Consider the following 26,906-nt stretch of genomic DNA (forward strand, 5'->3'; position numbering starts at 1 on the left):
GAGTTTTGCTACCTTGTCCACTTATTATAGCAACCACTATCTAATTTTGTTGGGTACCATAATGGTAATTATATGTATGTAGTAGAGATGCTTAGACTGTAGATTTACACAACTGAGTATTTTTAAATATTCATTAACATGATTCATCAAATCAGTAAAAAAAATTCACTCTATATCTATTTTACAGTAGATAGAACTGGTTTCTGTTAGATTCAGATCACTGTAGTTTATAACTCTGAAGGCAGGTAACTAGCAGGGAGGGGGCCACTTTGGTTGAAGTCATCTCACCTAGCTTTAGACATCTACAACATAGACACAGGACTTATTCCCCCTGGTCTCTCCTCACAGTGAGCAAAGCAAGATCAGCACTTTCAGATTGTCAATCCTCTAGTTAGTTTTAGACATTGATTTCAGGAGGAAATGAATCATAAAGTGCCTTTTGTTGTTATTGACTACAAAAGTGTTCAGGGCTGAGATTCACTCACACCTTTTTATTGTATTTGAGGTGCCCTGAAATACCTCCCTGGTCACCAGTTGCTGCCACTGTGCAGGTCTCTCAAAGATCCTGTGTCCCATGGGTATGGTTTATATGTCATAAGTGGCTCTTTGTATGTGACTGGATTCCTGCCAGATGCCAGCTCAGATATAGGTGCTACCTCCAGATCAGGTGGAACCTATGTAGTGGGCTCATGAGAAAATGGAGCATACTCAGAGCTTGGAAGATTTAGACTGAACAAACCTGGGAAGAACATGTTTTCCAGGAAAAAGATTCAGAGAAAACTATGGCAGCAGCTCTTATCTCTTAAATTGAAAATCTTGACATCAGACCTCAGCAGCTGTAGAGTTTAAGCAAAGCTTGATTCCTAGTTCAAGGTCAGTTCCACTGCACAGTGTGTTTAAATAAATAAATAAACTGGAGAAAGCTATATCACTGAGGTGGATGAGGCCCTGATGTTCAGTTTTGCCCAGAGAGAAGCAATGAGGAAAGGCTAAGTGAGATTTTCTCCTTGTGTCTTCCCATGCAGGCTGATACCACAATATCAATGTATCTTCTTATTCCAGTATTGTCTCTGTTCTGCTGAGCTTTCCTGGCTTCTCCCATGGCAGGAAGTGGAGCCTTCCTTGCTGAACCATCAGACACCAGGTGCTTTCTGTCTCTTGTGTGTGCTGATTTGCCAGCAGCCGGACAGCAGATTGGTTTGATTTGTGCAATTATCCACAGATTTCTCTATTACACAATGGTGGTGTAAGCTGCTTTGTGGCTTGTGGTTCTCCCTGCAACCAGGGACCTGGCCAGTGCTGAGGGCTGTTAGCCTTGTGCTGGCCTTGTGCCAGTGGCAGAACCTTCCCCCTAAGTCTCCTTGGCCACTGCTTTTCATTCCCAGGTTCTGGTGCCGAGTGCCAGGCTCTGCCCCAGTTTCGACACCACTCTTGAGCCTTCTGCAGCCCCAGCGCCGATCCATAGCTCAGTTTCAATTTGTGCATGTCTAAGATGCATTTCTATCCCTCTTTGCTTTCTCCTCCTGTAACATATTTATCTTGATGGGTTGGAGAGATGTAGGGATGCCCACTGACACAGTTCCTGCATCTTTCTGCATCTTTTTCCCTGGCAGCTTTCACCTTCTCACGTTTGTTCTTCAACGAGTCCCTCATGAGCTGGGAGATATCTCAGTCTCTGCTTATTCTTACAAAAAGAATGGTAACATGTAATTCAAATGCAGAGTAAATCCACTTGTGAAAAAACAAGCAAACAAACCAGAGATTGCCAAAGAAATGTTAGTTTAAATGAGAAGTAATGAAAAACACAGCTATCTGAGTACATTGTGGGGGAAATTTTTCAAAATGGATCATAAAGAGCTTTCTGAGCACCAAGATACCCTGTCTGCAACTCTAACATTTTCATCTCATGTTTAACAGTTGGTTAGTACTGCCACCACCAGTTTCCCATTCTCTTCTCCCAATGCAATCCCTGGTGATAACCACCAGCTCTAGCTCAACTCAGGTCATCCAAAAATGGGACCCAAATTCTTGCATACCAGTTGCATGGGAATCCACTGAGAACACATTACTGGCAAGGGAATGATATCATCAATACGAAAAGAGGAACTTGAGTGTAAAATTTTTTGTTGTTTATTGTTGTTTGTTGTTTATCCAAGAGTGACTATAGTATATTGTGTAGTGTTATAACTTTGTTATGTAAGGTTTCTCAAGAAGGCCAATGGCATCCTGGGATGCATCAAGAAGAGTGTGTCTAGCAGGTTGAGGGATGTTCTCCTCTTCTCCCTCCACTCTGCCCTAGTGAGGCCTCATCTGGAGTCCTATGTCCAGTTCTGGGCTCCTCAGCTCAAGAGGGACAGGGAACTTCAGGGGAGAGGCCAGTGCAGGGCTACCGAGATGATCAGGAGACTGGAGCATCTTTCTGATGAGGAAAGGCTGTGGGATCTGGGGCTTTTCAGCCTGGAGAAGAGCAGACTGAGGGAGGACCTTATTAATACTTACAAGTATTTGAAACGTGTCTGTCAAGAGGATGGGGCAGCACTTTTTTCTGTAGTGTCCAGTGATAGGACAAGGGGTAATGGACATCAACTGGGACACAAAAAGTTCCACTGAAACATGAGGAAAAACTTCTTTACTATAAGGGTGAGGTATCCCTGGCCTAGGCTGCCCAGGGAAAGGTGTGGAGGCTCCTTGGGACGTTTCAAAACCCACCTGGACATGTTCCTGTGTGGCTTCCTCTAGGTGGTCCTGCTCTGGCAGGAGAATTGGACTAGATGATCTCTAAATGTCCTGTCTAACACCTACCGTTCTGTGATTTTGTAATGAGAAACAATACTGCTGTTTTGAGGGACTATTTGATACTCTCTTCTCCTTATGAAAAGGATTTAAGAGTGGGATGTGTAACAGTATGTGCATCTTGGCACAGCAACAAGTAAATAGGATGGGTTTTGCTAGCTACATGATTTGTGGTATGTTTTGTGTTCCATCTTCTGTACTGTAATTATTTCAGCATCTCTGTCGTTCTTGTCCATTATACTACCCTCACCATCAGCCTGGAAGTGGGCACATTATACACAAGGATCACACATGTTCCTGCTTTCCTCATCAGAGGCTGGAGTGTGGGGAACCAGGGGTGCAGAAGCTGTTTAAAAGTGGGAAGCTGAGCACAATGTATGAGATGGGGGATGCCTCAGGCTAGGGTAAGGTGGAAAAGCACAGGCTGATTTGCACAGGTGATATGTATTGACACCAGCCACTGGAGTGTTTTGGCTGTGATGAAGGCAGTGTTTTTTCCAGCAGGTCAGTAGCACATGACAGCATGAGAGGAGTTTGTTGATGCTGGAGTATCAGTGCAGGAAGAGTGGCTTGCTTTGTGAAGGTTTGACTGTGAGATAGCACAGTAAGACAGCAGTTTAATGTGAACAGGTAAAGTCTGGGCAGGTTGTAGGTAGGTTTTGGACAGTTTGTAGGTGTCTGTTAGCTGCAGCATGGGGGTAAAGGTGACTTTGCCCATACGGTGCAGTTGGACTGCTGTGGAAAGCTAATCAAAGCTTACAGAGGTGACCTGGAGACTCCGGATTCAGCTGGCTGCCCCAGCAAGAGAGGGGCCTCTGCAGCCACAGGCTTGTGCCTGATGCTGTGGGCCAGGCTGGGGCTGGGCTGAAGTATCCTCCTAAAGAGAGCGACCACCCAGCATGTCTGCAGGCTTGGGTTAACTGTGCTTGGGGACAGGAACACTGAGGTTGTTAATCCTATCCAAAATATTTCTCTGTCTTTCCCACAGCATCTGATTGGGCAGAGGAGGAAATGGATGGGAAAATCATATTTCATAACACAGGTGCCACTTACTACTCTTGATGTCAGAGACCTGAAAAATGGTTCCTACCTTGTCTTTAAACAGCTTCTGCTTGTACTGTTCTCCCAAATAGAACACACATTCCCCAATAAAATGCCATATTAAACCATAGGGTGTGCATTTTGCAGCTTTCAAGCCCATCTCTGCATTAGTTGTCCCCTACCATATCACACCACACATGGGATTTTAACTTGGCACCAGTTGTGATTGTATTTAGCTTTGGTGAGGATAGTGCACATTCATCAGCTGTTACTGGAAGGTAGGCTCTTGGAGAACATTACATTTTTGATGCAGAGCCTAGTCAATGTTGGAATGTTACTGTGGAAGCCTTCATGTGGGTATTTGTTGGAGTATTACTGCAGGAAGAGTGACTTACTTTGTGAAGGCTTACCTGTGACGTGCAGTGGAAAGAGTGAGCAGTGCAATGTGAAAGGATGAAATCTTGTACATACATTGCAGTTCAGTTTGAAAAGATGAAATCCAAATAGTTTGAAGATAGATTTTGGACAGTTAAACAGTTGCCTTTGCCTAAGGGACACAACTAGATTGGTGTATAAAACTAATCAAAAGAGGGCTTTTGCAAGTGACTACAAGACTCAGTATCCGTCTGTCTGGGCTGAGGAGGGCTGTGCTTGGCTGGACTGCTCCCAGACCCCAAAGGACTGAAGTGCTACAAGCTTAAAGCCCAGAAAATTAAAAAACTAAAAGGTAAGGACTGTGGAAATTTCTGGTATTGAACTGTGACATCTATTACATGAACTTTGGTTGACCATACATATTCTTACTGGAAAGTGTGCCAAGAAACACTGCTGCTGTGTGAAAACACTCTGGTGAGGTAGCTGATAAAGGGAGAGGGTGGCAGGGTCTGTATGGGTCTTCCCATCCCCTTCTGGAGTACCAGAATCCCTTGGGTAATACATAGTTATGGCATGGTAGCTCTGCTCTGTACGTGTGGTTTGCAAGGGTCAGGGAAAATCATCATTCCCATGGGCATCACAGACCAGCACCAGGAGCAGGGCACATCTCAGTGTATTGGTACCTATTAATTTTGATCTAATTTGCTAATTAGGATAGCAGTTGTAGCGTGGAGGAGGTGCCTCAGCCATAGCTAAGTTACTGTTCACCGGATAACATGCTTTCATGAACACTTTGTTGTTTTTCTTCTCGTACCTGCTAATGTGATATAGCAAAGGCTATTTGGTACTGCGCATGCAAAGCAAAATTAGGTCTGGCAGGGAGCCCAGGAAGCCGTGCCACGTGTCCCAGCTGCTCACAGCACTCAGAGTGCTCCCTTTCCCCAACTTTGCTGCTGCATGTTTTTCTCCAGCCACTCGCAAACAACAGAGATCTTGTGATCCACAGCTTCCTGATGATTTGGCATAGAGATACAAAGAAAGAAAGTTCATGAAGTGAGTTCCTTGTAGAGATTGAAATTTCTTGTAGAGAGTTTGAAATTCCATTCTTTTCCCTCAGTTAATTTCAAAGACCGAAGTGCCAGGCTCCTCCCTCCCCAGGTGAAATCAGCAAATTGGCAGGGACCTTACAGAGACTTTCAGGAAAAGGGGGAAAAAATGTTCTTTTGTTTTTTTCTAATTCTGAGCACCATTACCCCTCACCTCTGAACCAAGAAAGACTTTATGTGGTGTCATAATTTAGCAAATTACTTCCTCAAAGGAAGGTCAAACATTTTACCATTCGATCAATAGGAAGCGACTTACAAATCATGTGTATTGATCATTGTAATCATTCAGAGGAATGTAGGGCAGACACTAAAATCACATGCACTTAGTCTTAATTGCCCACATTAAAGCAATTATGCCCCAAAACTGTCATTGTCTAATGCTATGCACACTACCCAGTATGGTAACTTTTAGCCATACATATTTAATCATAAATCATCCTTTTAGGTTTGTTGCACTAAAGACCTACAATATTGCTGTAATTATGCAAATAGAACTATGTGTTTATTCATCAACGTGTAAGATCATGTTGCTTTTGGAAGCCAAGTGGAAGAAAATAAGTCCATATATTAATACAGATGGTATTTAATACATGTATTTTACAACTGTGCTATGTGTTCGTGACACAAGTACTTAAAGTGACCTGAAATTGCTAATGAACAGAGAGCCTTTGTAAAAGCAGTCACAGGTCAAGGACTTGCAGATAAAACTTGTTGAGCGGTACATTGATGGTAGGCTTGTGTCAGGAGAGTGCTGTTTGTTCAAGGATGTTTATAAACATTATTTTCCAGAAGATCATTTCAGCTAAAAGTGTCTCAGACAAATACCAATTTGGTAGCATTAAAATACATGTTTTCTGTCCTTGTAAATATAAGGTGAGTGCTTTTTTCCTTTTGTCAAGGAAGCCAATGTGTAGTCCCGGGAAAGTTTTGTTTTGATTTGTTCCCACAGCCTCCACTGTGGGAACTGAAAGGTTGGTCAGGAGTTTATCCCTTCTCCAATTCCAGAAACCATTTCTGAACAGATCTGAAAAAATGAACAATTTTCAGCATGCTACATAGCTTGTATTTTGTAAACAAGAATATCTGAAATTACAATTATTACCTAGCATGGGACAGACAAAGATTCACAGATAATATGAGCTGAAGTCCCTTAAAATTCACAAGAGCTTTTTCTCCCATATTCTGGGGCTGAGATCTAGACCACATAACAGGTACAGTGACCCCCATGGTCGGCTGGGTTCAGTGTGAGGTTCCGGCCAGCCTCTGACAGTTCCCATGCAGCTCACGGAGGTCTTCAAAAAGAGAAATCTTTTAATGCAGCTCAGAATGGGTCACAGAAAGGGAAAAATGCACAAGACTGAATTGTAACATACAAAGACAGCAAAAAGGAAGGAGTTTCACACTTAGAGCCTGCTTTTAGTTCTTGACTCACCTCTAAAGGAGCACAGAGCTGCACTCTGGCTTTTCATGCAGAGGCACAAAGGGCAGGTATAGAGAGAGGCTGCTGCGATTGCCAGGCACCTCTGCACTACCATTTCCTGCTCCTCTGAGCCTTATTGGAGCCTGAACTATCATTTCAGCCAGTGCTGATCACTGTATTGGCAGTTCTGAAAAGTGTTCTTGTTGCACCTCAGCACAGTGGGCTGCTGACATGCAGGCCTGGGGATACTTCTGTGAAGCCCCAAAAGGTAATGAGAGAAGCTGCCTTTTTGGCAGCAGGCTTCAGCTAAGTCACGTGTACCTTCGCTGGGAGACGTGCAAGTTGCAGATCCCTCAACAAGCTTCAGAGCTGCAGGAACAGAGAACATTGTGTAGAAGCTGAAAGCTAAACCGATTCAATCCTGGAAAGATCTCAGGCTCCAAATCTCAGGCAAATTCGTTTAAACGAGTTTTTGAAAATGTCAACAATGTTTCTGTTCATCTGGGGGTCTTAAAACCTGTTCAAAGCAGCAATGTGCAGTACATAAGGTAGCTTGTCAGTCACATGTATATGAAGGTGAATCACGAGTGACTTGGTATGAGCTTGTAAAAAGGGGGAAGGATGTCACTTTTCTCAGAAGCCCTTAGCCCCAAAAATACTAAACACAGCACTAAACACTGATCAGAGGAGAAAGCCCCAAGCTATTTCAAGCAGAGGAAAAAAGAATACCAAATTTATGGACTCAAAATAGTTGCATCAAATATGATCACAACACTGATTAGATTACAGGCCAGCTCTGGGTCTGGCTAGTTTGGGGGCATGTTGTCTGTCTCTCCCTGCACAGCTGGATGGTGAGGGGCTGCAGCACACCTAGGTGCTTGGCAATCCTGGCACTTCCCTCACTTGTTCCTTCTTTCAAGTTACAATGAAGCTGTTTGGCTGGATCCTTTATGAAAGTTAAAATTGGTTTGTCATTTTCTTTTCGCTTCTCACACCTTATCTAGTTTCTACATTCTTCCCACTTCAGTAGTCAAAGTGATTGAAAGCCAAAAACTGAGCAGATCTGTCCCTGCAGCAACTTTCCTCACGTTTCTCATTCACTGTTTTATCAAACAGGCTCTTTGTCTCTGTGCTCCCCTGATGTTGCCTCTGTTACGCGGAGATATTCTTCAGGTCATGGGGGTTAAAAGGGGGCTAAAAAGGAGATCATATTGGACTTGCTTTACACAGTCATGTAGCATTAGACCCAACGCCCAATAGAGGAAAGATATACTACTCCTATTTGATGAGCAGCAGGCCAATAAATTCATTAATCATCATTTTATGCCTCATCAAACACTTCCCAAGTTCCTCCATGGGAGTTATACAAATTAGCCACTGAAAAGGCAGTAATTTTAGTTTAGCTAGGTAAGTGCTTTTTGATTGCCTTCCTGAACAATGCTTCCCTTGACAAGCTAATAAATCAGCCCTTTCTGAATCAGAAGTGCAGCAAGTGCGAACAATAACTCCACATAGTTTCTCCACTGATTTCAGCTGGAAGGCCTAAGAGGATGATCTGGGATCAAAGTCTCTTACTTTATTGCAGAGCAAAAGCTTTCTTTATGAAAAAGAGCTACAGAGAAATGAGGGAAGGGGGATTTTTTTAATCAATTAATGAGAGAAAAAGTCTTGAAACAAAAAGGAGGCCTAAGTCTCCGATTGCAGGGATGCTGGGAGGCCAGCAGGGTGGCAGGGCAGGTCGGGCAGGAGTGGGCCCAGGCGCAGGTGAGGCCGGAAGCATAGACCTGAGGGGCTGCTCCTGCAGGGAGCTGCCGCTTACCAGGGCAACTCAGAATAGAGACCGTATTTAATCTGCGACCAATTGATTCCTGGAGTGTTTCAGGTATTTGCAGTGTAGATTTAGGTTTGTTGGGTGGCTTTACAGTGGGAAGCCTTGAGGCTGTGCTGTCTTATCTTTTTTTCAAATTGCTGCCTTTGACAGTATCATTTTTTTTAACTTGGCCGTAAATCATTTCACTAATCAGCTGTCACCAGCCAACATGCATACATTGGCATTCAGCCGGAGAATTTGTTTTGGAAGGCCTTTAGCAACAAAAACTATGTTTGTATCAATAACCGTCTGTTAATGTCTCATGCCTACGGATGTAGAACACGGGGAGGAACAAGGGGAGACAGCAGGAATGGAGAACAATTTGGTGGTGGGAAGGGAGGGCAAAGCATTAACTGCTTCGTGTGATGCGACCTCTCCCGCCCCGACGCGACTCGGGTGAAGCGGTTCCCTGCGGTTGCTGCAGCTCTGCCGTGCCGTGCCGGGCTGGGCCGGGCAGCGGTGCGGAGCCCAGAGCCGCTGCACGCGGAGTCCGAGGCTTCTCCCTCCCCGAGTTGAGATCCGAGGTATTTTAAGTACAGTGTGTCTCTTCTGTTCATTAACTTTCCCTCCACACATCACTGCATGCCTCTGAAAATAACTTGGCAAACTGGGAGCCGTTTATCTCTTTTATCTTGGGACCTGATCCAATTAAATAAGTGCACATTTACATTCGCATCCATCAGGCATGAGCGTGGAGAGGTCTGTGGTTTGCTTTAAGCAAATAAAAGCCAATTTCGCTGGAAAAGAGGTGTCTGGACCAAGACACGCCTTCCCGTCCTGGCCGCAGAGGCAAGCCGAGCCGGGCCAGGCCGTGCGGCGGGCGAAGGGCAGCGCTGCCCTCCGGCCGCGGGCAGGATGCGGCCCCGCGCCGGGCCCCGAGCCGGGCCGGACGGGCAGTCCCGCCGCGGCAGAAAGAGATGGTTATTGCACAAGTGTCTGCATCAGCCCGAGCCGGGCTCCCGGCACGCTGCGAGTTCGCACATGCTCTAATTATAACAGATGAGTAACGCCGTGCGGAGGACATTTATTCTCTGGTAGCTGAACTGAAGAGGTTTCTGGCTGAGGAGGCCGTCAGCGCCCGACGGCGGAGCCCCGGCCCGGGAGCCGCTGCGGCAGGGCAGGACCCCAGCGACCCCGCTCCGGCCGCCTTTGGCCCCATCGGGCTGCACCGGCAGAGATCTCCCTGCCAGCAACCGTGCGAGGGGAGGCGAGAGCTGCCCATGCAGTCCCCGGCCGCTGCCCCGCCGCAGGCGGCCCTGCAAATCAGCCGTGAAAATAATGCGGAGCGCTCCCGTTGAGTAACGGGTGTTAAACTAACGCAGCCGCCTCCAAAATGAGGGGCCGGAGGGGCGGGTCGCGGGATGCGCGGTGACCAGTCCAGCCCTTGCGACACCCGCTGCCTCCAGCCCAGTGCGGGGAGCATCCCCGGAGCCCGGCGCAGCCCTCCCGGGGGAAACCGCGGCCGCGTAGGGAAACGCTTTAGCCTTTAGAGGTGCCCATGGCGGGGGCGTACAGGGGTGTCCTGTCCGCTCGCGTCAGCGACAGGCGCTCCCGTGGAGGTAGAGACGAGGGTGCTGCTGGTGGCAGCGGGGGCCATTTCGGGGGAGCCGAGGGGGCATTAGGCCCGGGGGTTCCTGGGCGCGGGGGCAGACGCTGGGAGCAGCGCTCTGGAGCTGCCCGGCGGAACGCTGCCGGACAAGGCGACACCGCGCCCGCGCAGGAGCCCTCTCCCGCGTCTGCCCCGTCGGGCAGGGCCGGCACCTAGGCCAAGCGTGGCTCTTCCAGAGGCGAGCCCTTTCCTTGGCAGATAAAAGTCCCCGGGCCAGGCCGCACGGGCGGACGGCCGCTTCCGCGCCCGCGGAGGCGCGGTGGAGGAATGCGGGGACAATGCGCCATCTGTCACCGCCGGGCCGCGCCGCGGCCGGGAGCGCTGCCGAGGGCGCTGATTTATGCTGAATGTGCCTTAGAAGATCTCGATGTAGACTTTGTCTTTCTCTGTCAGAGCCAAGTAAAAAGAAACAGCTGGCCTGAATTTTTAGCACCCATAATTAATTAAGAGCTTCATTCCTGGGATTTGATGATTCAATAAAGCAAGACCCTTATTCCCCTATGTGATTCCAGTGAATATCTACTCCACTCCAATCCTTTTGGGTCCCAAGATAGGGCAGATTAACACTCTTTTTCTGTGGGAGAGAGGAGAGAAAATGCCTCAAGATTGCATCTGAGGCGCACACAAAAGGTAAATTCAAAACTGCCACTTGTTCTCTGCAAAGGCTCCTTATTCCCCACTATTGATGTATTTGTGCCAGGTTTTAAAGAAACCAGAGGGGGGGATGAGGAATTAACATATTGCTCATTTGGAAAAACAGCCGGTTCTGGTTTTGGTAACACTTGTTCCCTTGCCAGCCACAGATGTCCTTACTAATAATCGAGGCAGGTCACCGAAAGAGGGGGGCGGGGGGCCAGGCTCCCCTGGCACTGCCGTGCCGCTCCGAGGCTGCCCCGAGCCCCGGGCAAGGCTCCTACTGGGACTGCGCAATACCCATGGCTGAGAACCGGCTTGTGCGCCGGCTGAGCCGGGTCCTGGTGCCGAGTTTTTGGGTTTGGTGTAGTTTTTTAAATTCATCTACTTTTTGCGTTGAAGTTTCTGTACTTTTGCCCACTGCAAAATCCTGTGATTTTTTTCAGTCGCCTCCTTTAAACGTGCTGACCGTGTGTTTCCCGGGATTTCCTCTCTTGGCCGAGGGGCTTTCAAGTACTTTCTAGGTACGACAAGGGAAGATGCTGTTCAGACCCCTGGACAGGGCTGCGGGGGGAGAAGCCCAATGGGCCAATTAGACGCGACCGGGCCGTCTCGGCCGCCGCGGAGGCTGCGCGCCGTGAGAGAGCCCCGTAGGTTAATCGGGACAATTGGAAAAGCAACACTCGCGGGGAGAGCAGCGGGGGGGATGTAAACACGGTCCGGGGTGTTGAGGGTCTAAATTAGGATTTGTTTTGTTTTTAACCGTGAAAGAGGAAGCAGCAGGGCTGCGCCAGCCTCCCCGTCTCTCCCGCCCTCCGTCTCCGTGATCGAGAAGCAGGGCTGGAGGTGCAGAGGGGTCCCGCCGCCCCCGCCGGAGCTCAGGGGCTGTGGCGGCTGCTCACCCGCCCCTCCAGTTCTGTCCATTTTCCTCCAGGACTGAGGGGAAATTACCGCACACGAGACCGCTGTTTGGAGCCCCTGGTCCCCAGTCTCGCCCAGTGTCTCATCTTCCCGGGCCCACTGGGACGAGGATGTCGGGCCCGGGGCACTTGGTGGCATTTTCTAGGGAAAGGGTCCCCGACGGAGTGCGGCGTTCCGACAGCGGCCTCCGCCTGCCTCCCGTCAGGGTCCCGGTCCTCGGCTCCACGTAGGTGCCGCCAGGACGGCCGGGCCATGACGCAGTGGAGGGTTTGGGGGAGGTTGTTGGACTGTCCTGTGGGAGAGGGGCGGCCCATGCGCCGCACCCCGCTGACACTTGCGCCGGTCAACCCGCGCCGTCGGGGTGAGTGGCAGAGTGGGTTGCGACACCTTCGCCCCTTCAGGAGCCGCGGCAGGGACTGCCACCGTGGGTCCGGGGCGAGGAGGGGGGTTGGACCGGAAAGGAGCAAGTTGTGTCCGCGGACATGGAGCGGCACCCCGCGGAGGCTGGGCCGATCCCACCTGCGCCCGTGGGCGAGCACCTGCTCCCAGGAGCGTAGGTGGGAGCCCAGCCCGCGGGGCACCGCCGCCAGCCCCGCTAATTCCATCTGGCCTGACCCCAAACTACTCCGCGGACGCAACGAAACCCTCCCGTCCCGAAACTTCCGCGGAAGCGGCGGCCCCGCAGGGCGGAGCGCAGCGCTGCCCGGTGCCCCGGCAGGGGTCCGCTCCCGGCTTGGAGCGTCACTCCCAGCCTCTCCGGAGGCGGCTCCCGAGTAACCTACGACAGCTTTAATTGGCAGCAGACGTTATTTTTATTTTAAGATATCCTAAAATAAATTAACAACAAATTAACATGCAGCGGCAAAAAAGACAGGCGCTGCCCCCTCCTCTCGGTTCAGTTATTGAAAAAAATAAACCGAGCAAATTGTGCTGATGTTAAAGACAAGCCGTGCAGAACATCTCTCATGGCAGGGGAAAAGGGTGAAGAATAAAATTGGTGTATGATATCGATGGGGCTAAAATAATAGTTAGGGTTTAAAATAGGCGACAGGCTGCAACCTAAAGGAAACGGATAATTCCCTTAGGAATTTATACATCAAACGAAAACCGTATTGAGATCGCTGATGGACCAATTCAAAATAGCCTCGATTATAAGGAATAGGGCTTTTGAACGAGCGAAGCTCCTAAGCTGCTTTGCAAAATAGCTTTTTCAGAGATGGGAACATGAGCTGGGGAAAGGTAGAATGACGTTTTAAAAAAAAAAATCCATAGCTAGATGAATAATTAAAATCTATTTATTTTGAGACAGTCATTCCAATGCGGGACCTGCTGTCTCTGGGGCACGGTCTGAAGGGGCTTTGTCGGCAGCCTGTAGCATCGGGGGCTCGGGAGCTCCCCTAGCTGGGCCAGGGGCGATGGCTGCTAGTGTGAAGGTGTCGGGCAGGAGACGACCAGCGGGGTTTGCCTGCGGCCCCGCACGTCGGGGCTGCTCCTGCCCGGGCCCGGCTCTGCCTCTGCCTCTGCCCCAGCCCCGCACCGCGTGAACTTCCTCCCGTTTAGAACAAGGCAGGTGAGTCCAGTACAGCTCACTGCTGCACGAAAAATGCGCCTTCCTGCAGCTCTCCCCCGGCTGGAAATAACAGATCCAACCGAGGAATTTGAGCATTCTTTTAAAATTCATTTATAATTTATGAAGTGACAAAATAAGGTACTATTATCTCAGGAATATTTGATACCTTGCACATTCAGCTTTAAACGATTTTGATTTTAAACCAGGTTATCTACAAAGATCATATAAGCAAGTGAACATGGGCTGCATCTTTAAAACATAAAATACAAACTAGTATTTAAAATCCCGTAAAAAATAAATATGCATGAATAAACCTGTTACAGCTAATAAATGGTTCTGACAAAGTTGAAGAGATTACAAAATAATTATCTTGCTCGTAAAGAAAAGTAACCCACACAAACTGAGGGGGTATCACACCAGCTCCAGCGGTCCCAGAGATATCCCCATCGTATTAACAGTGGCAAAATGCTGGCCTACAACTGACACCCACAAAATCCCCGTTGAAACAGAGGAAAAACCGTCACCCGTGATGAGTGAATAGTCACTCGCCGTTATCTGTCCGGAGAGGCCGCGGGCTGTTGGAATCACTGCCTCGATAGGAATGGACTCCTGGTCTGAGGCTCCCTGCCAGGAACACCCAGTTCTTTACCAGGGGGCACCCAGCTCACTGGGGGACCCGCGCTACCCTGCCTCGGGCTGCGCAGCGACAGGAAGGCGCTGGGAGGGCTCGGACTGCGCTGTCTGCCCAAAAGCGGGGAGCAACTGGAGGCGTGCCGGTGGCCCAGCCCCGGCGGCCACCGCAGCGTGGCAGGAGCTGCGCGGTGCGGAGCGCGGGTGCCCCGCGGGGCTCCCGCACCGCCGACCGGGCGGCGGGAGCCAAACCCAGGCCGAGTGTGACACCTACCTGCCAGCGCCGGGAAGCACCGCGCCCGCGCCCGGCCGCCCAGACCGCGCCGTCCCAGGGGCCGAGGGCAGCGGTGCAAAACGCGAGGAGGGGGCGGGGAGTGGGTAAGGAGCCGAGGCGTCCCCCACCGTACCGAGCGCCGTTGCCCGTGCAACCCCGTCCCCGGACACCGCCGCGGCACCTCTGCAGCAGCGACGCTGCTAAATCTGGCAGAAAATCGAACTCATTAGCAAAGTTCACCAGCTGATTGCTTTGCATAAAACACGACACTGATTGGAAGTAATTAGGTTAAAAGATGGGACTGAGCTTCGATTTGGTGTTTTTAACAAGTGCTTTTGTGCATGGCCTGATTTAAGCCTTTACCACCGGGAACAGTGTCTCTCCCGTCTCCGTCCTGGTGCCGCCGCTCGCTTTCCCGGCCCCGCGGGCGGCTCTGGCCGCGGAGACCGACCTTGTAGAAAGCGTTAGTCACTTTGAAAAAGGCTGCAGGTACTGCTGCGAGGTCCGAAACGGAGCCTGCATCTCTTTTAAAAAGCGTATTTGGTTTTTTTTCATGGCTATGCATGTGTCTGCCCGTTGGGAAAAAAAAAAAAAAACAGAAAAAGAAAAAAAAGTGGGGTTTGATTATGTTAAAAATCTCTTTTAATTAAATATTTGCATTTTACAAAGGCGGCTGCAGGTTTTTTGCATCTAATAAGTATAACCTATTTCTTTTTTTTTGTCTTGTTTTGCCTTATAGTTTAGCTCACACCCAAGGAAAAAAAAACAATAGGCATAAAAAATTAAATTAAACTTGATATATATATTTTAAAACTATGAAACAATTCGGGAAAAGACACAGAAATGTATATATTTATATTACGAAAACAACATTAATGCCTGTACAGGTGTCTTGATTTCATAATTTACTTCAAAGATACTGTATTATCAATTTAAATACAAAAAAAAGCTACATTAAATATACAGAATAAGATTTCATACAAATCTTTCTCCTTTGTGTGTGTGAGGGAGCATGTGTCACTCATGTTTTCTCTTGGGTAAGCCCTTTCTAGGCGGTTTGCACCCGGCCATTCCCAACACACTCTCTAAACTTCCGAAGTGGGTGCTGGAAGGGGGGAGCTGGTCTTTCTCTGTTTGTTTTGTTTTTGTTTTTTCTTTTGGTAGTGGAAAAATAACTGCCACGGCAATTTATTATTTCTCTCAATAAATTAAAAAAAAATGTAAAAGAACAAAACCACAGTCCCGAGAGGGGTAAGGGGGAGAAGCCGATATTAAATGTTGGACATACCTTTCTTCAGTTCGTAAGGTGAGTCTTTGCAAAGCTCTACTTGGGACTGGCTCCTGATCATTTTAGTGTCTTTAGCCAGGCTCTCTGCTCTGCTGAGGACAGTCTGGTTTAATCCATTGAAGTGAGCGCCGGGGGCGGCGGCAGCGGGCCCGCCGGCGGGGTGCCCGTGCAGGGCCCCGAAGGAGCCGTAGTTCGTGTAACCGGGATAGAAGGGCGCCGTGTAGTAGAGAGGCCGCGGCAGGACCGCCCCGTTGGGGAAGGGGCACTGCGCCGGCGGCGAGCGCGGCCGCGGCGGCGAGCGCGACGGGCCGCCGCCGCCCAGCACGGCGGGGCCGGGGGGAGCCGCCTCGCCGCCGGCCTCCTTCGCCTTGTCCGCCGAGGTGGCGATCTCGGCCAGCGACCAGAGCTTGGGCTTGGCGAGGGCCGCCTGCTGCGGCGAGTGGATGACGGAGGCGCCGGTGGCGGCGGGCAGCAGCGGGTGCAGGTCGGCGGCGTGCGGCGGCCCGGCGGCGGCGGAGGGCGGGCGGTACGGCGGGGGCTCCTCGGCGCCCGCCGGCGGCAGCCCCCGGCCCGCCGGGCACGGCCCCAGTGGGGAAGCGCCGGGCGCCTTTGGGGGGGCGGCCGGCCCGTCGAGCCGCTCCTCTGCCGGCTCTTTGCAATCCGAGTCGCTGAGGCCGCCCTCGGCCTCCCGGGGGCCGGGGGACTCCTGGAGGCGCTCGCAGCCCTGCGCTGCCTTGGGATCCGCCGCTCCTGGAGAGGAGGGGAAAGGAGAGGGGTGGGGGGCAGCTCTCGGTCTCGCCCTGCGCCCCCAAACCCGCCCACCCATTTCGCCGTCGCCCCCTTCCCCATCCCCAGCCCCGCCGCCACCAGGCCCGCTGCGCTGCCCACCAGCTCCCCCCGCCTCGGCTGCCTGCTCGAGGGGGCTGGCCAGCCTGCACCGCACCGGGCCGGGGGCAGCCCCGAGGACGCGGCCGCCGTGGCCTAGCTGAGCCTGCTGCCCTACCTGTGTCTGGCGTGCCGGGGTCCCCCTTCTCCTCCAGTTTCTGTGGCTCGTCCTCGTCGTTTTTCTCCAGGTCGATGTTCTCCTCTTCCTCCTCGTCCTCACTGCGGTTCCGCGGGGTCCAGGTCATTTTGTTCTCCTTTTTGAGCCGCCGCCGCGCGTTGGCAAACCAGGTGGAGACCTGGGTGAGGGTCATTTTGGTGATGATGGCCAGCATGATCTTCTCGCCCTTGGTGGGGTAGGGGTTTTTCCGGTGCTCGTTGAGCCAGGCCTTGAGGGTGGCCGTGGCGTCCCGCGTCGCGTTCTTGCGGTACGCGGGGTCCCCGTAGGGGTAGGAGCCGAGCGGCGCCGCGTACGGGTGGTACCCCAGGGAGCCGGCCATGCCCGGCGTGTGGTCGTAGGGCGAGCCCTGGGGAGAGAGGGGAGAGCGGCCCGGCGGGGCGAGGTCAGGCGGCCGCGGGACGGCAATGACACGGCAAGGGCAGCGACAGGGCCTGCCCGCCGCCCCTGCCCGCGCCCCGCCGCCTCTGCCCCCGGCGCCGGGCCGTGCCCGGCTTCCACCCCGGCTCCTTCCCAGGAGAGCGAGCGACACGGCCTGGGGACTTGCCGGGGCCGAGAGGCTCCGGTCCCTGGAGGCCACTGGCCGCTTGCAGCCATCCACCGCCTGCTCCCCCAAATTGCAGGCGCGGAAAAGCAAGTGAGCAGCGCGGCGTGGGGGCGGACAACAGCGGGGAGACCCTTCCCTTCCCCCCCGCGTTGCGATCGCGGCGGGCAACCTGCCGGGCCCAGGCGACCGGACCGGGCCGGGCCGGGCCGCTCCTTTGCCAGGCCAGGGTCGGGAGGAGGGAAAAATAAAGGGGAGAGGAGGGAAGAGAACGGGAGAAAAGAAAAGAAATTGAAAGATAATGGAAAAAAGAAAGAAGAAACTCTGCCTAGACTCTAAACAGGGGAAAAGCTGAGCAGAACTCCCCGGGTTCTGGGGAAGCTGTGGGGCAGTGGCGGCTCTCCGGCAGGGATGCCCCGCGCCCCGAGCCGGCCCCGCGGAGCCCCGCGGGCGCGTACAGCAGCGCAGTGCCCTGTCTGTCCCGTCCATTCTCAGCGCAGCGCCCGCGGAGCAGCTCGCGGCCATGAGATTAGAGCTCTGCAATATTTAAGCAGCCTAATTATCGCCGTGCAGGGGAAAGTTGCCTGGATTTATAGCCCGGATTTCTCCCCTCGCCGGCTGCTGCTGGGTTCATTCCCTTTTCAATCACAAGCTAATTGTTGCGGCATTACAATTGCTGGTGGGGATTTTTTTTTTTGTTTGGTGGAGTTTTTTTGTTGGTGGTGGTTTGTTTTTTTTTTTTAAGGGAACGAAATCATCCCCGCCTGCCCCAGCCCCGTCTGGCCTGGGCCGTGCCGGCGGCTCCCCCCGCACCCGGCCCTTCCCGCCGCTGCCGCCAGCAACAGTGTGCGGCAGCACAGCGCGGCGATGCGGGAAAGTTGGGCGGCGAGGTGGGGAGCCGCGTTCCCTTCTGTCCCCCACATCTCAAAAATAAAATCGGAACAAAAAGCAGGCCCGGGACGGGGCGGGGGGGAGATGTCAGGCGCCCGCGGGATGCCTCCGTGCCCAGCGCGGTGCCGGCTGCTCGGGGCTGCTCTTACCACGTAGGAAGTGAAGGCGGCGGCGGCGGCGGCGGCCGGGTCGGTGCCGTACTGAAGATGGGAGTTGTAACCCGGGGAAGGGGCAGTAAAGGCGGTAGATCCGGCATAAGGGGAAAAAGCAGAGCCCGAAGAAGATCTCCCAAGTTCATCGGTCCTGGGTCCGGAGATCACACTGGTGCTGTACGCCGGGCAGGAGTAGAGAGCCAAGGACGCTGATGGCTGGTACAAGTAACCCTGAGGATACGACATGGCCAGGCGCACACATATACCCAGGAGCCCAAGGCGCCGGGAGGGAGCCGCCGCGCTGCCGGGCTGGGGCCGCTGCTGCCGGGGCTTCGCGGGCGACTCTCCGCCCTCGCCAGCTGGGCAGCGGCGGCACCTTGCTCTGTGCCGGGGCTGCTGCTCCGCGCTCGCCTGCAGCCTGGCACCGCTTCCTCCTTTTGCTCCCCCCCTCGCTCCCCCCTCTTTCTTTCTTTTTTTTTTCTTTGATTTTTTTTTCCGCCCCCCCTCGCTCGCTTTCTCCCCCTTGAACTGGGGGGCTTTTTTTTCCCCCCTTCCTCCTCGCTCTCGCTTTCCGAAGGGTCCTGCCAAGATGCTAAGTTGGAAATTGCAGCTCCTGACGCCTTCTGCGCGGCCCGGCGAGGCTCCTCCTTCGCGGGGTGTTGTCAGTGGAAGGACTGGCAGGACCCCGCTGGGCTGCCGCGGCCGGGCCCAACCAGCGGGAGGGCTCCGCGCTTCCCTCGGCCCTCCCCAGCGCTCAGAGGCTCAAGTGCGCCGGCTCCTGGATCGTAGTCACCTCCGAGCCATGTCAGATCAGCTCCAACTTTCTGCATGTGCTAAATACCGTGCGGAGCAGCGCTGCGCCGGAATGCAAGCCAATCAGTATATGAAAAAGTAAAAAGATATTTAATGAGATTTATTAGCCACCCGGCTCCCCCTCTGCGCAGCCACCCCTCCTCTTGCTCTCTGCCCCCCGCCCCTCCCTCCACTAAATCACTGGAGGTGGAATATACAGGGGGAGGGGAGCCAGGGTGGGGGTGGTGATGGTAGTTTTTCCTTTTCTAGACAAAAAAGGCGATTTTCATCGGGGAAGCTCCGCGCTTCAGCCCAGTCCGGTCCCGTAGCGCTGGGGTGCGCTGCCGGTCTCGCCGTCGGGGCCGGGGCCGCACCGGGCCGCCCGGCCGCCGGACCTGTTGCAGTGGCTGTGCGGGCGGAGCTGCCGCGGGGGGGTTCCCGGGGAGCAGCGGCGGGCCCCTCCGAGGAGTGGGGTTTGGCTTCACGGGAGGCTGTGAGCGGGGCGGGAGAGATTTGGTCTCTCTCGCCACTGGTCCCGGGAGAAGGGGAATCTGGAGGGGGAGCGGGGGGGGCGGCGATGGGTCTGCAGGAGTCATTCAGAGCGAGGGTTCGGCCGCGGATCGGAAGAATACACCAGGTACCCTCCCTCTCCACGGCTCAGAAACGAGTCGAGGCGAAAGCAGATTAAAACCATATGAACCAGGATAAACCCCGCCGATCAGGAGATGTAATCTCTTTTGATTCCACCAGATATATTTCCCATCAGGAACATATTTATTCTCTTCTCCCTTTTTCGCCCTCGCGGTTGAGGCAAAGGTGCTGCTCCCGCCGGCCGCCGACCGTGCCCCCGGTCGCGGCTCCGCGCCCCTGGCCAACCTGCGGGTCGAACCCGCCTCGCTCCCCTCTGTGCGTTCCCCAGGGGAAAAGGGGGGGCGCGATTTAAGTGGATTAATGTCATTTAATTTTTTAATCTTGTAACTTTTCCATCTCCCGGCCCCAAATCCTCTCGCCCCTCTGGCCCCAACGGGCAACACGCGGAGATGCGAGAAGGAGATGTGTTTGAAAACGGGCAGGCCCGGGCAGGAGTTCCCCGGGTCGCCGAGGAGGCGACACCGACTCCAACACCGCCTCCCTCCGTCCCTCCCTCTGTTCCTCCCGGGCTCCGTCACGGCGGCAGCGGCCACAGCCCTTCAGCCAAACGGCGGGGCACCGCTGAGCCTTCCCGAGCAGCCCCCGCTGCGGAGCCCAGGACGGGGCGGGACGGGCACAGGGCGCTGTCCCCGGTGACTTCGCGGCTGGGTCTCGGCAGGACCCGGGTCTGGCGGGAGCAGCCCGCACTACGCTACCCAGCAGGCCGTGGCACGGCCAGCGCCTCCCCCCGCCCCTCCCGGCGCAGGATTGGCTGGTGTCCCGCCGGCAGCGGGCCCTCCCCTTCTTCTGTTGGCCGGCGCTGCTGTCTCTTGCCCGGGGAGGAGGGGGTGTGGAGGGGCGGCGGCACGCGGCGCGGTTGCTGGGGAGTCCGGAGGCGGCGCTGGAAGGACGGCGCGCGGAGGCGCTGCAAGCAGTGGGGCCGCGCCGGGCCCGTTCCAGCCGGGCTCAGCCGAGCCAGTAGCGGCCGCGCGTTGGACCGGGCCGGGCCGGCGAAGGTGAGGCAGCGGGGCGGCAGCACGTCCCGCCGCGCGGCGGGGCCGTGGGGTGCCTGTGGCGGCGCTGCCCCGCCGCGCTGGGGCACCCCCTGCCGGGAGGACCTGGCCGCTGCCGTCCGTGCGGGCTCTCCCGGGGAGGGGCGGCGCCACGGGCGGCCGCGGGCTCGGGGCCGTGTCCGGGTTTCTGTCCGTGTCCCTGTCTGTGTCCGTGTCCGCTGCCGTCGCGCCCTCGGGAAGGCGGCGGTGGCGGCGCGGAGCGGCGTGCGGAGCCCGGCGGGGCGAGGCGCGGCACGTCTCGGCGCGTCCCGGCAGCTCCGCGGCGCTGGTGTCGGGCAGCGCTCTGCCTCACGTTCCCTTTCTTTTTTCTCTTTTTTCTTTTTTTAAATTAATCTTTTGTCGTTGTTGTTAATGTGTCAGCGTACTGTGTTTCGTCTCTTTCAATTCCCTGCCCCCGGTAATCGCGAAGGGTCTCGCACCGATCGCACTCTCTTACATGCTCAATCCACACAGGTGTGCACTTTCATCAGTTTTCAGCTGCACGATGTCACCGATGCCTGTCCCTGGGTTAATTTTAGCTGTCGCTCTTCTCCTTCCACGCCAAAGTGCTTCTGTCATAATCCTCTGACAATACCCCTCCTTCGAGGAGTAAAAGGTATCATCTGGTCAAGTTTTATACATTTAACATTAATTTTATATGTGAGTGGAATAAATAGCCTCTCTTTCTTGCCCATTTCTTTTGTAGGGAGCAGCAGAAGTTTTACTTGTCTTCCCATGGCATCTGACTTTTTTGAGGAAGAGGTAAGGTACGTGTCATGTAAAATTACCCTCTTCATTTCTGATGTTCTACTAATCTTCCTTCTGTAGGCGTACATTTTGGAAACTGTGCTGAGTTCATGCATACTTTCATGCATTGCAACACGATATTAGAGCTGATTAATAAATGGTAGCGATAGGACACTTAAACCATCAGGACTGTAAGTGTCTATCAAACCAACATTCTCGCTACCTTATACCACTATTATATTCTTTGCAGTTTAAAAGAACTGTAGATAATTCTTCAAGATATTGAAGCATTTAGTTTATAGTTCTATTGCTGTGGTTGTCACCTTCACTTTGTATCAAATTTGAGACTCATTTCTTAAGGATGTCTCTATTTTCTGCTTTATTTGCACATTGATAGCTCCAGTGAATGACTAGTCACAGCAGCATTTTCCTCTGATAGAAGCATATTAAAATGTGAAAGCCTAAGACTAATCTGCTTTACAGGACTTTTCAGCCCTTTGATGAAAGGGAAATAAGATTGTTTCAAGACTGTTGTTTATGTAGCTCTGTCAGTTCTATTAACAAACATGGGGCTTGAGGATACATTTGCTGTTTTTCTTTATTTCTGCTGAAGTTACATGTATTTGAAGGTGTGGGTGAGTCCCTGGTGTTGGCGATTTTTCTGCTTTCCAGCTGCCAATGAAATAATATAAATGCAAGTTAATATTAAAATTCTCCACTTTATGTATTTTTGTCATAATTTCTTGGAAGTTAAACAATTAATGCAATAAAAGAAACATTTGGCAATCAATTCTTACATAAGGATGGATAGGATTTACAGGCTGCCTGTGCACTCTGCTTTGTTTGAACTAAGGCTTGTGAATTTAAATTTGGCTTGTATAAATACGTAATTAAAGTCACTATGTTTATAGCCTTCAGTCTGATGGGCTGGTCCTGCAAAGCTGTTTAAAATGGTCCTTACTTACTTTAGCAGTCGGACTCCAGTAGGGTTTTTGACATGAGGGGAACTTGGATTTCAGAGGACTGCACACAATGTGGTGACCCAAAATGTAGCAATATTTGAACTCGCTTATTTGTTTTTGTACCCTGGTTTCATTTGCATAATTTCAGTTAGAGTGTGCAAACATATATGGTACAGTGTAAAATAGCTTCGTGAATTACTGTGTGGATGTATAATAGGGATCAGCTGTGAATCTCTTTCTGGGAGGGGGGAAAAGAGGCAGACTGATCTTGAACATGGCAGCAAACTGTATCTTAAAATTACAGCCATTTGTAGGCTCTAGTTGTAAGTGGTTTGGTTGCAAGTGGCTTGTACTACATGGAGTTAAATTTGGGTGTCCTGGATATGATACACCATAATTTAATTACTTTAATAGCTACTTTCTGTTGAAACTTTAAAATCTAACGATCCTGCTTTTATTGCAGTCTTTAAAGACCTAATCGTTCCTGTGTGTGTGTCTGAGATGTAAAACTTAGTGCAAGGAGAGGCAACAGATTGGTTCCGTCATACGATTCTGTTGGGTTTTTTTGAGAGTACTTAAAAGATTATGATGGATAATGCTGTCTTGCCAAAGAATGCCGACACAGGTGTTCATCATTATCTTAATTAAGATCCTGAGAAAATGTCATCTTTTGGTATGAATTATGAAGGGAGATGCATTAGGAGATCATTTCACTTTTTTTTTCCCTTTTCTTTTTACAGGGGTAGATGAGAAGGAGGCTGTTTTCTCAAAACCTTTTTGATATCTCTCTGTCAGAATACCTGACCTTAGACAGTGAATAATTTCTGTCTCCAGTTTGTGATTATATTACCAAGAGATCTGTACGTAAAGAGGGAATCCTCTTTAACAAGCAAACAAAACTAAAAAAAAACCACCAACCCATACCCAGATACTCTGGTCTGTTTAAAGCTGTCCCTGTAAGCAACATCCTAAAACATCCTAAAGCTCATCTGCTGAGAGATGTTTTGTACAGTGTATTTATAAGCATTAACAGCTTCTACTAATAACAAAGCAAAAGAAATAAATGGGAATATTTATATTTTTAATTAAGCATGAAGAGAAAAAAAACCCCTTCCTTTTCTCACCTTTGAACTACCATGGAAGTAAAACTAATTAGCCATCAAAGAGGAGGGAGTGGCTTGTGTTTTCACATGTTAAATCAATACATCATTAGCTGAGCAAGAGCTAAAACAATGCATCTGAAAGATTGGCAGTTGAACTTCAGGGTGCTTTCCTGCAGGTACTTACTCGTGTGCATGTTGCTGCTGGCTGCCCTGTGAGATGAAGTGCTGGGAGTGCCAGGGTCAGGACTTGCCGTGGAAGTGCCGGTGCTTGGTATCTCATCCAAGTGGAGGATCCCGGGAAGTGCTCTGCAAGACACTCTTTAACTTCTCTGGGTTGTTTTGTTTTTTTTCTGCCTGCACTTACTTTCCCCGAGACTCTACTTGCTAGCACTCTGTTTTTGTGGTGTGACACTGAGGTGTGAACTCCTGTACACCTAGAATAACTCTTTTTTTTCTGTCTAGCAAGAGGTAGCTCAGGTACACTTTTGTTTTTCTCTGCAAGCCTTTCTATATAAAATCCTTTTCTATCTGGTGAAAGAAACCTGATTACCAGTCTCAGTCCTTTTTTAAGTTGCACGAACAAACCTATTTAGTATGTGGAATAAAACATTACACAGAAGTACAGCTGGCAAGCCTTTTAAGCACATAGTTACAATACTAGTGTAACTCCAAAGATCTTGACAGTGTTATCAGAGAATCTGAAACTATTTCAGTTTCTTGTGAATTTCCTGTAATTAACTTGAACAGCAGACTTTGTTGGCATAATATGGACTAAGTTAATAAAATCTTTAGGATTTATTTTGCTTCTAGTTCTATGGACATATGCAGAAAACAGAGGCTCCTGATGGTTAACTGCAGTGGGAAAAAAAGAAAACTACTCTCTTTTGTGCCAAAACAAATTTTTCATGCAAAGCAAGCCATATCTACCATTAGTTGGCTTCATACTGCAAAAGAGCACCTCAGGGGTAAGGTGGCTGTGGAACCACACTGTGCCTGGAGCTTTCCATACGGCAGCAAATTCGCTTTCGGGTGCAGGTGCTGCAGTGTGGTGGGAGCTGCTGTAGCTCCCTAAACCTGGCCTCAGTGTGAGTGTTAGCGGTGGGTGACTTTTAATAGAAGCGTGCTGTTCAAAAGGGTTTGTGTTTTATCTGCTTATCTGTATTTGCAGTCCTTGTGTTGGTATTTGTGAGAGCTCAGCATTACCTTGCTAAAGAGAAGCATGAAGCCAGGGAGCCTTTCTAGCCCTGAACCTGAAGAATTCTTTTTAATAGTTTGTAATTTCTGATTTTTATTAATATTGGAGCTTTTTAGTTTCTGTTCCTTAATGTGGATAATACAGACGTAAATGATTCTTGAAGCTGTCTTATACAGGCTAACATGAATGTGTTTATAGAGCCAGAATCTTTTTCTGTTGTTGTTTTTTTTAATATATAAATCATGATTTGAAGAAAAAGCAAGTCAAAATGAATGTGGATCATCATAACAGAGAGTTTATTAGTACAATAAATTTGTGACTAATGGCTTTCCTGCCCTTCCAGAAGGAGATACATCTTCCTGAGCTTTTTGGTTTATTTTTCTCCAACAAAGGCAAGGCAGCTTTTTCATTTCATAAGCAGGTTTTGTCACAATATTTCTCAGCATTTCCATCGCAGATGAAGAACTCAGCATCTCCCTCTGAAATACTCTCTGCTGACATCTACATAACTTCTTGTGCCTCTCAGATGTAATTTTGTGTAGAGTAATGCATGGTACGATGTGTAGGTCCTGTGTTTTCAATTAAGCTGCATTAGGCAACTATGCTCTACTTTCATATCTCATAGCAAAGTATCAGTATCCAGATGGCAGTGTGCTGGGATAAAATAGCTACAGGCTTGGCTGCTACTGTAAAGCCAAGAACTAACATTTTAGCCTGTGTGATAAATAAAGCTGAGGTTTGTGACTCTTGGTGTATTGGAGTTGCACTAAATAATGCTACAGTGCTGTTTATTACTGGTTTCATTGGATAATATGCAGCTATAAAACCTGCTTGAAGCTTTTATGAAGAATACTCTGTCATTATAAAAAGGTGCCTACAACTTCTTTATGATATTGACGATGCAAGAATTACTTTGTTTGTGTGGGCTTCCTGACTGTTGTCTAGGGAGGACCTTACCCTCTCCCAGCTTCTGGAGGCACTAGATTCCATGAAGTTCTCTTGGGAAGAGGACAGCTCTATAGAGCTTAGGTTTCAGAAATTATTTTGAACATCTTGTTTGCTTTTTCTTAAGTTTATATCAGTATTTATTGCTTCAGTTAAAATTCAACTGATATTCTCTGTGGTGTAAACTGTGCTACTGCATAGCTAAGCAGAAGTTAAACTGAAGTAACCTGGGTTGTTGTCTGAGAGGAGGCTGCAGAATTGCTGAGAGACTTTTATGCTATCTGAAAAAGGTGATGGGAAGACTTGGTAGTAGGGAAGGGGGCTTGTTTTCCCTTTACGTTTCTAGTACATGCTATGACCTAGATGTAACTTCCCTGCCTCTGTTTACCTAACTGGAACCCTCTGCTTTTCTCAGAAGTGTTCAGATTTAAATTGGTGTTTATACTCTTATAATTTATCAGACTGTTGTAATTTAAGCCAAAACAAGTTATCAATGCTGTTGCTGATTTGTTAGCTGAATGGCATGAAATCTGTGTATTCCACAGGTGTTTGATTTTTGTAAGCACCTATTTGTGGCATGCCTCTTAGAAAGGGCAGATGTGAACACCATCCAGGGAGATGTGGCACTAACGTCATGTCTGTGGGATTCAACAACATGATAGATCAATGGGTGAGTAAATCCTTGTATTGTTCAGACTGTAATCTTTGTAAAGAGAAACCTACTGTCCAAATGAGAGACAAATAGTATCTTTGTGTTCCTTTTCACTGTTCTCCATGTGTCCATTTTATAGAATGCACCAAGGAGCTGAAGCAGCAAGGTCCACGATGGGGAAGATGAAGCCAGCTGTCCATCCTGTCCTGTACCTGCCTGAGTGCAGGAAGAGTCCTCATACAAAGTCAGAATGCATCTGGGCTTGCAGTTCTTTTAAACCATATTCAGAGTTAATGGTAAGTAATGTGTTTTGTGTATGTTATAATTCATCAAGTAAGGCTTTACAGTAGCAGTGCTTTCTTTTGTGGTACCGGGTTCTGTCTTTAACAAATGCAGAATTCATGTTTCCAGATACAAAGCTTGTCATCTGCATCATATGATTTTCTTAAAAGAAACAGCACTAAATCTGATATAACAGGTATACTCCTTTTTTCTTTCTGTTTTTTATCCTCTCCAGATGAGCTCAGTGAGACTGGCAGTGCTAAAGAAGGGAAGAACAGAGATGGAAGGCAGGAACTATTTCAAAGCAGGATTTTTCTCCTTTCCATAACACACAAAGATGAAGATTTTATAAACTTCATTAGGTAGAGT

At 50.5% G+C, this 26,906-nt stretch overlaps 1 protein-coding gene and 1 long non-coding RNA gene across 5 annotated transcripts in view; one reads left to right on the top strand and one right to left on the bottom strand.

The window, feature by feature from the left end:
* The window catches only part of LOC133626753 (uncharacterized), a 103,759-nt gene that overhangs the window by 69,448 nt on the left and 7,405 nt on the right, over nucleotides 1-26,906 (top strand). The window contains exons 1-6 of one of the 4 annotated variants that reach the window (XR_009819748.1): nucleotides 20,494-20,615; nucleotides 21,126-21,267; nucleotides 21,358-21,418; nucleotides 26,149-26,273; nucleotides 26,395-26,551; nucleotides 26,773-26,899. This is a non-coding gene — a long non-coding RNA (uncharacterized LOC133626753). Of the gene's footprint in view, nucleotides 1-20,493; nucleotides 20,616-21,125; nucleotides 21,268-21,357; nucleotides 21,419-26,148; nucleotides 26,274-26,394; nucleotides 26,552-26,772; nucleotides 26,900-26,906 lie in introns of those variants that run through there. The other 3 variants (XR_009819751.1, XR_009819749.1, XR_009819750.1) reach the window with 3 other exon arrangements.
* Nucleotides 15,077-18,609, bottom strand: IRX5 (iroquois homeobox 5). The gene is made up of 3 exons (XM_062007476.1): nucleotides 18,175-18,609; nucleotides 16,534-16,939; nucleotides 15,077-16,280 (listed from the first exon to the last, which is right to left on the bottom strand). Exons 1-3 carry the CDS (start codon nucleotides 18,421-18,423, stop codon nucleotides 15,514-15,516), a joined length of 1,422 nt encoding a protein of 473 aa, XP_061863460.1. The 5' UTR covers nucleotides 18,424-18,609; the 3' UTR covers nucleotides 15,077-15,513.

This window comes from Colius striatus, chromosome 14 (assembly GCF_028858725.1).
Source record: "Colius striatus isolate bColStr4 chromosome 14, bColStr4.1.hap1, whole genome shotgun sequence".
NCBI classification, from domain to species: Eukaryota; Metazoa; Chordata; class Aves; order Coliiformes; family Coliidae; genus Colius; species Colius striatus.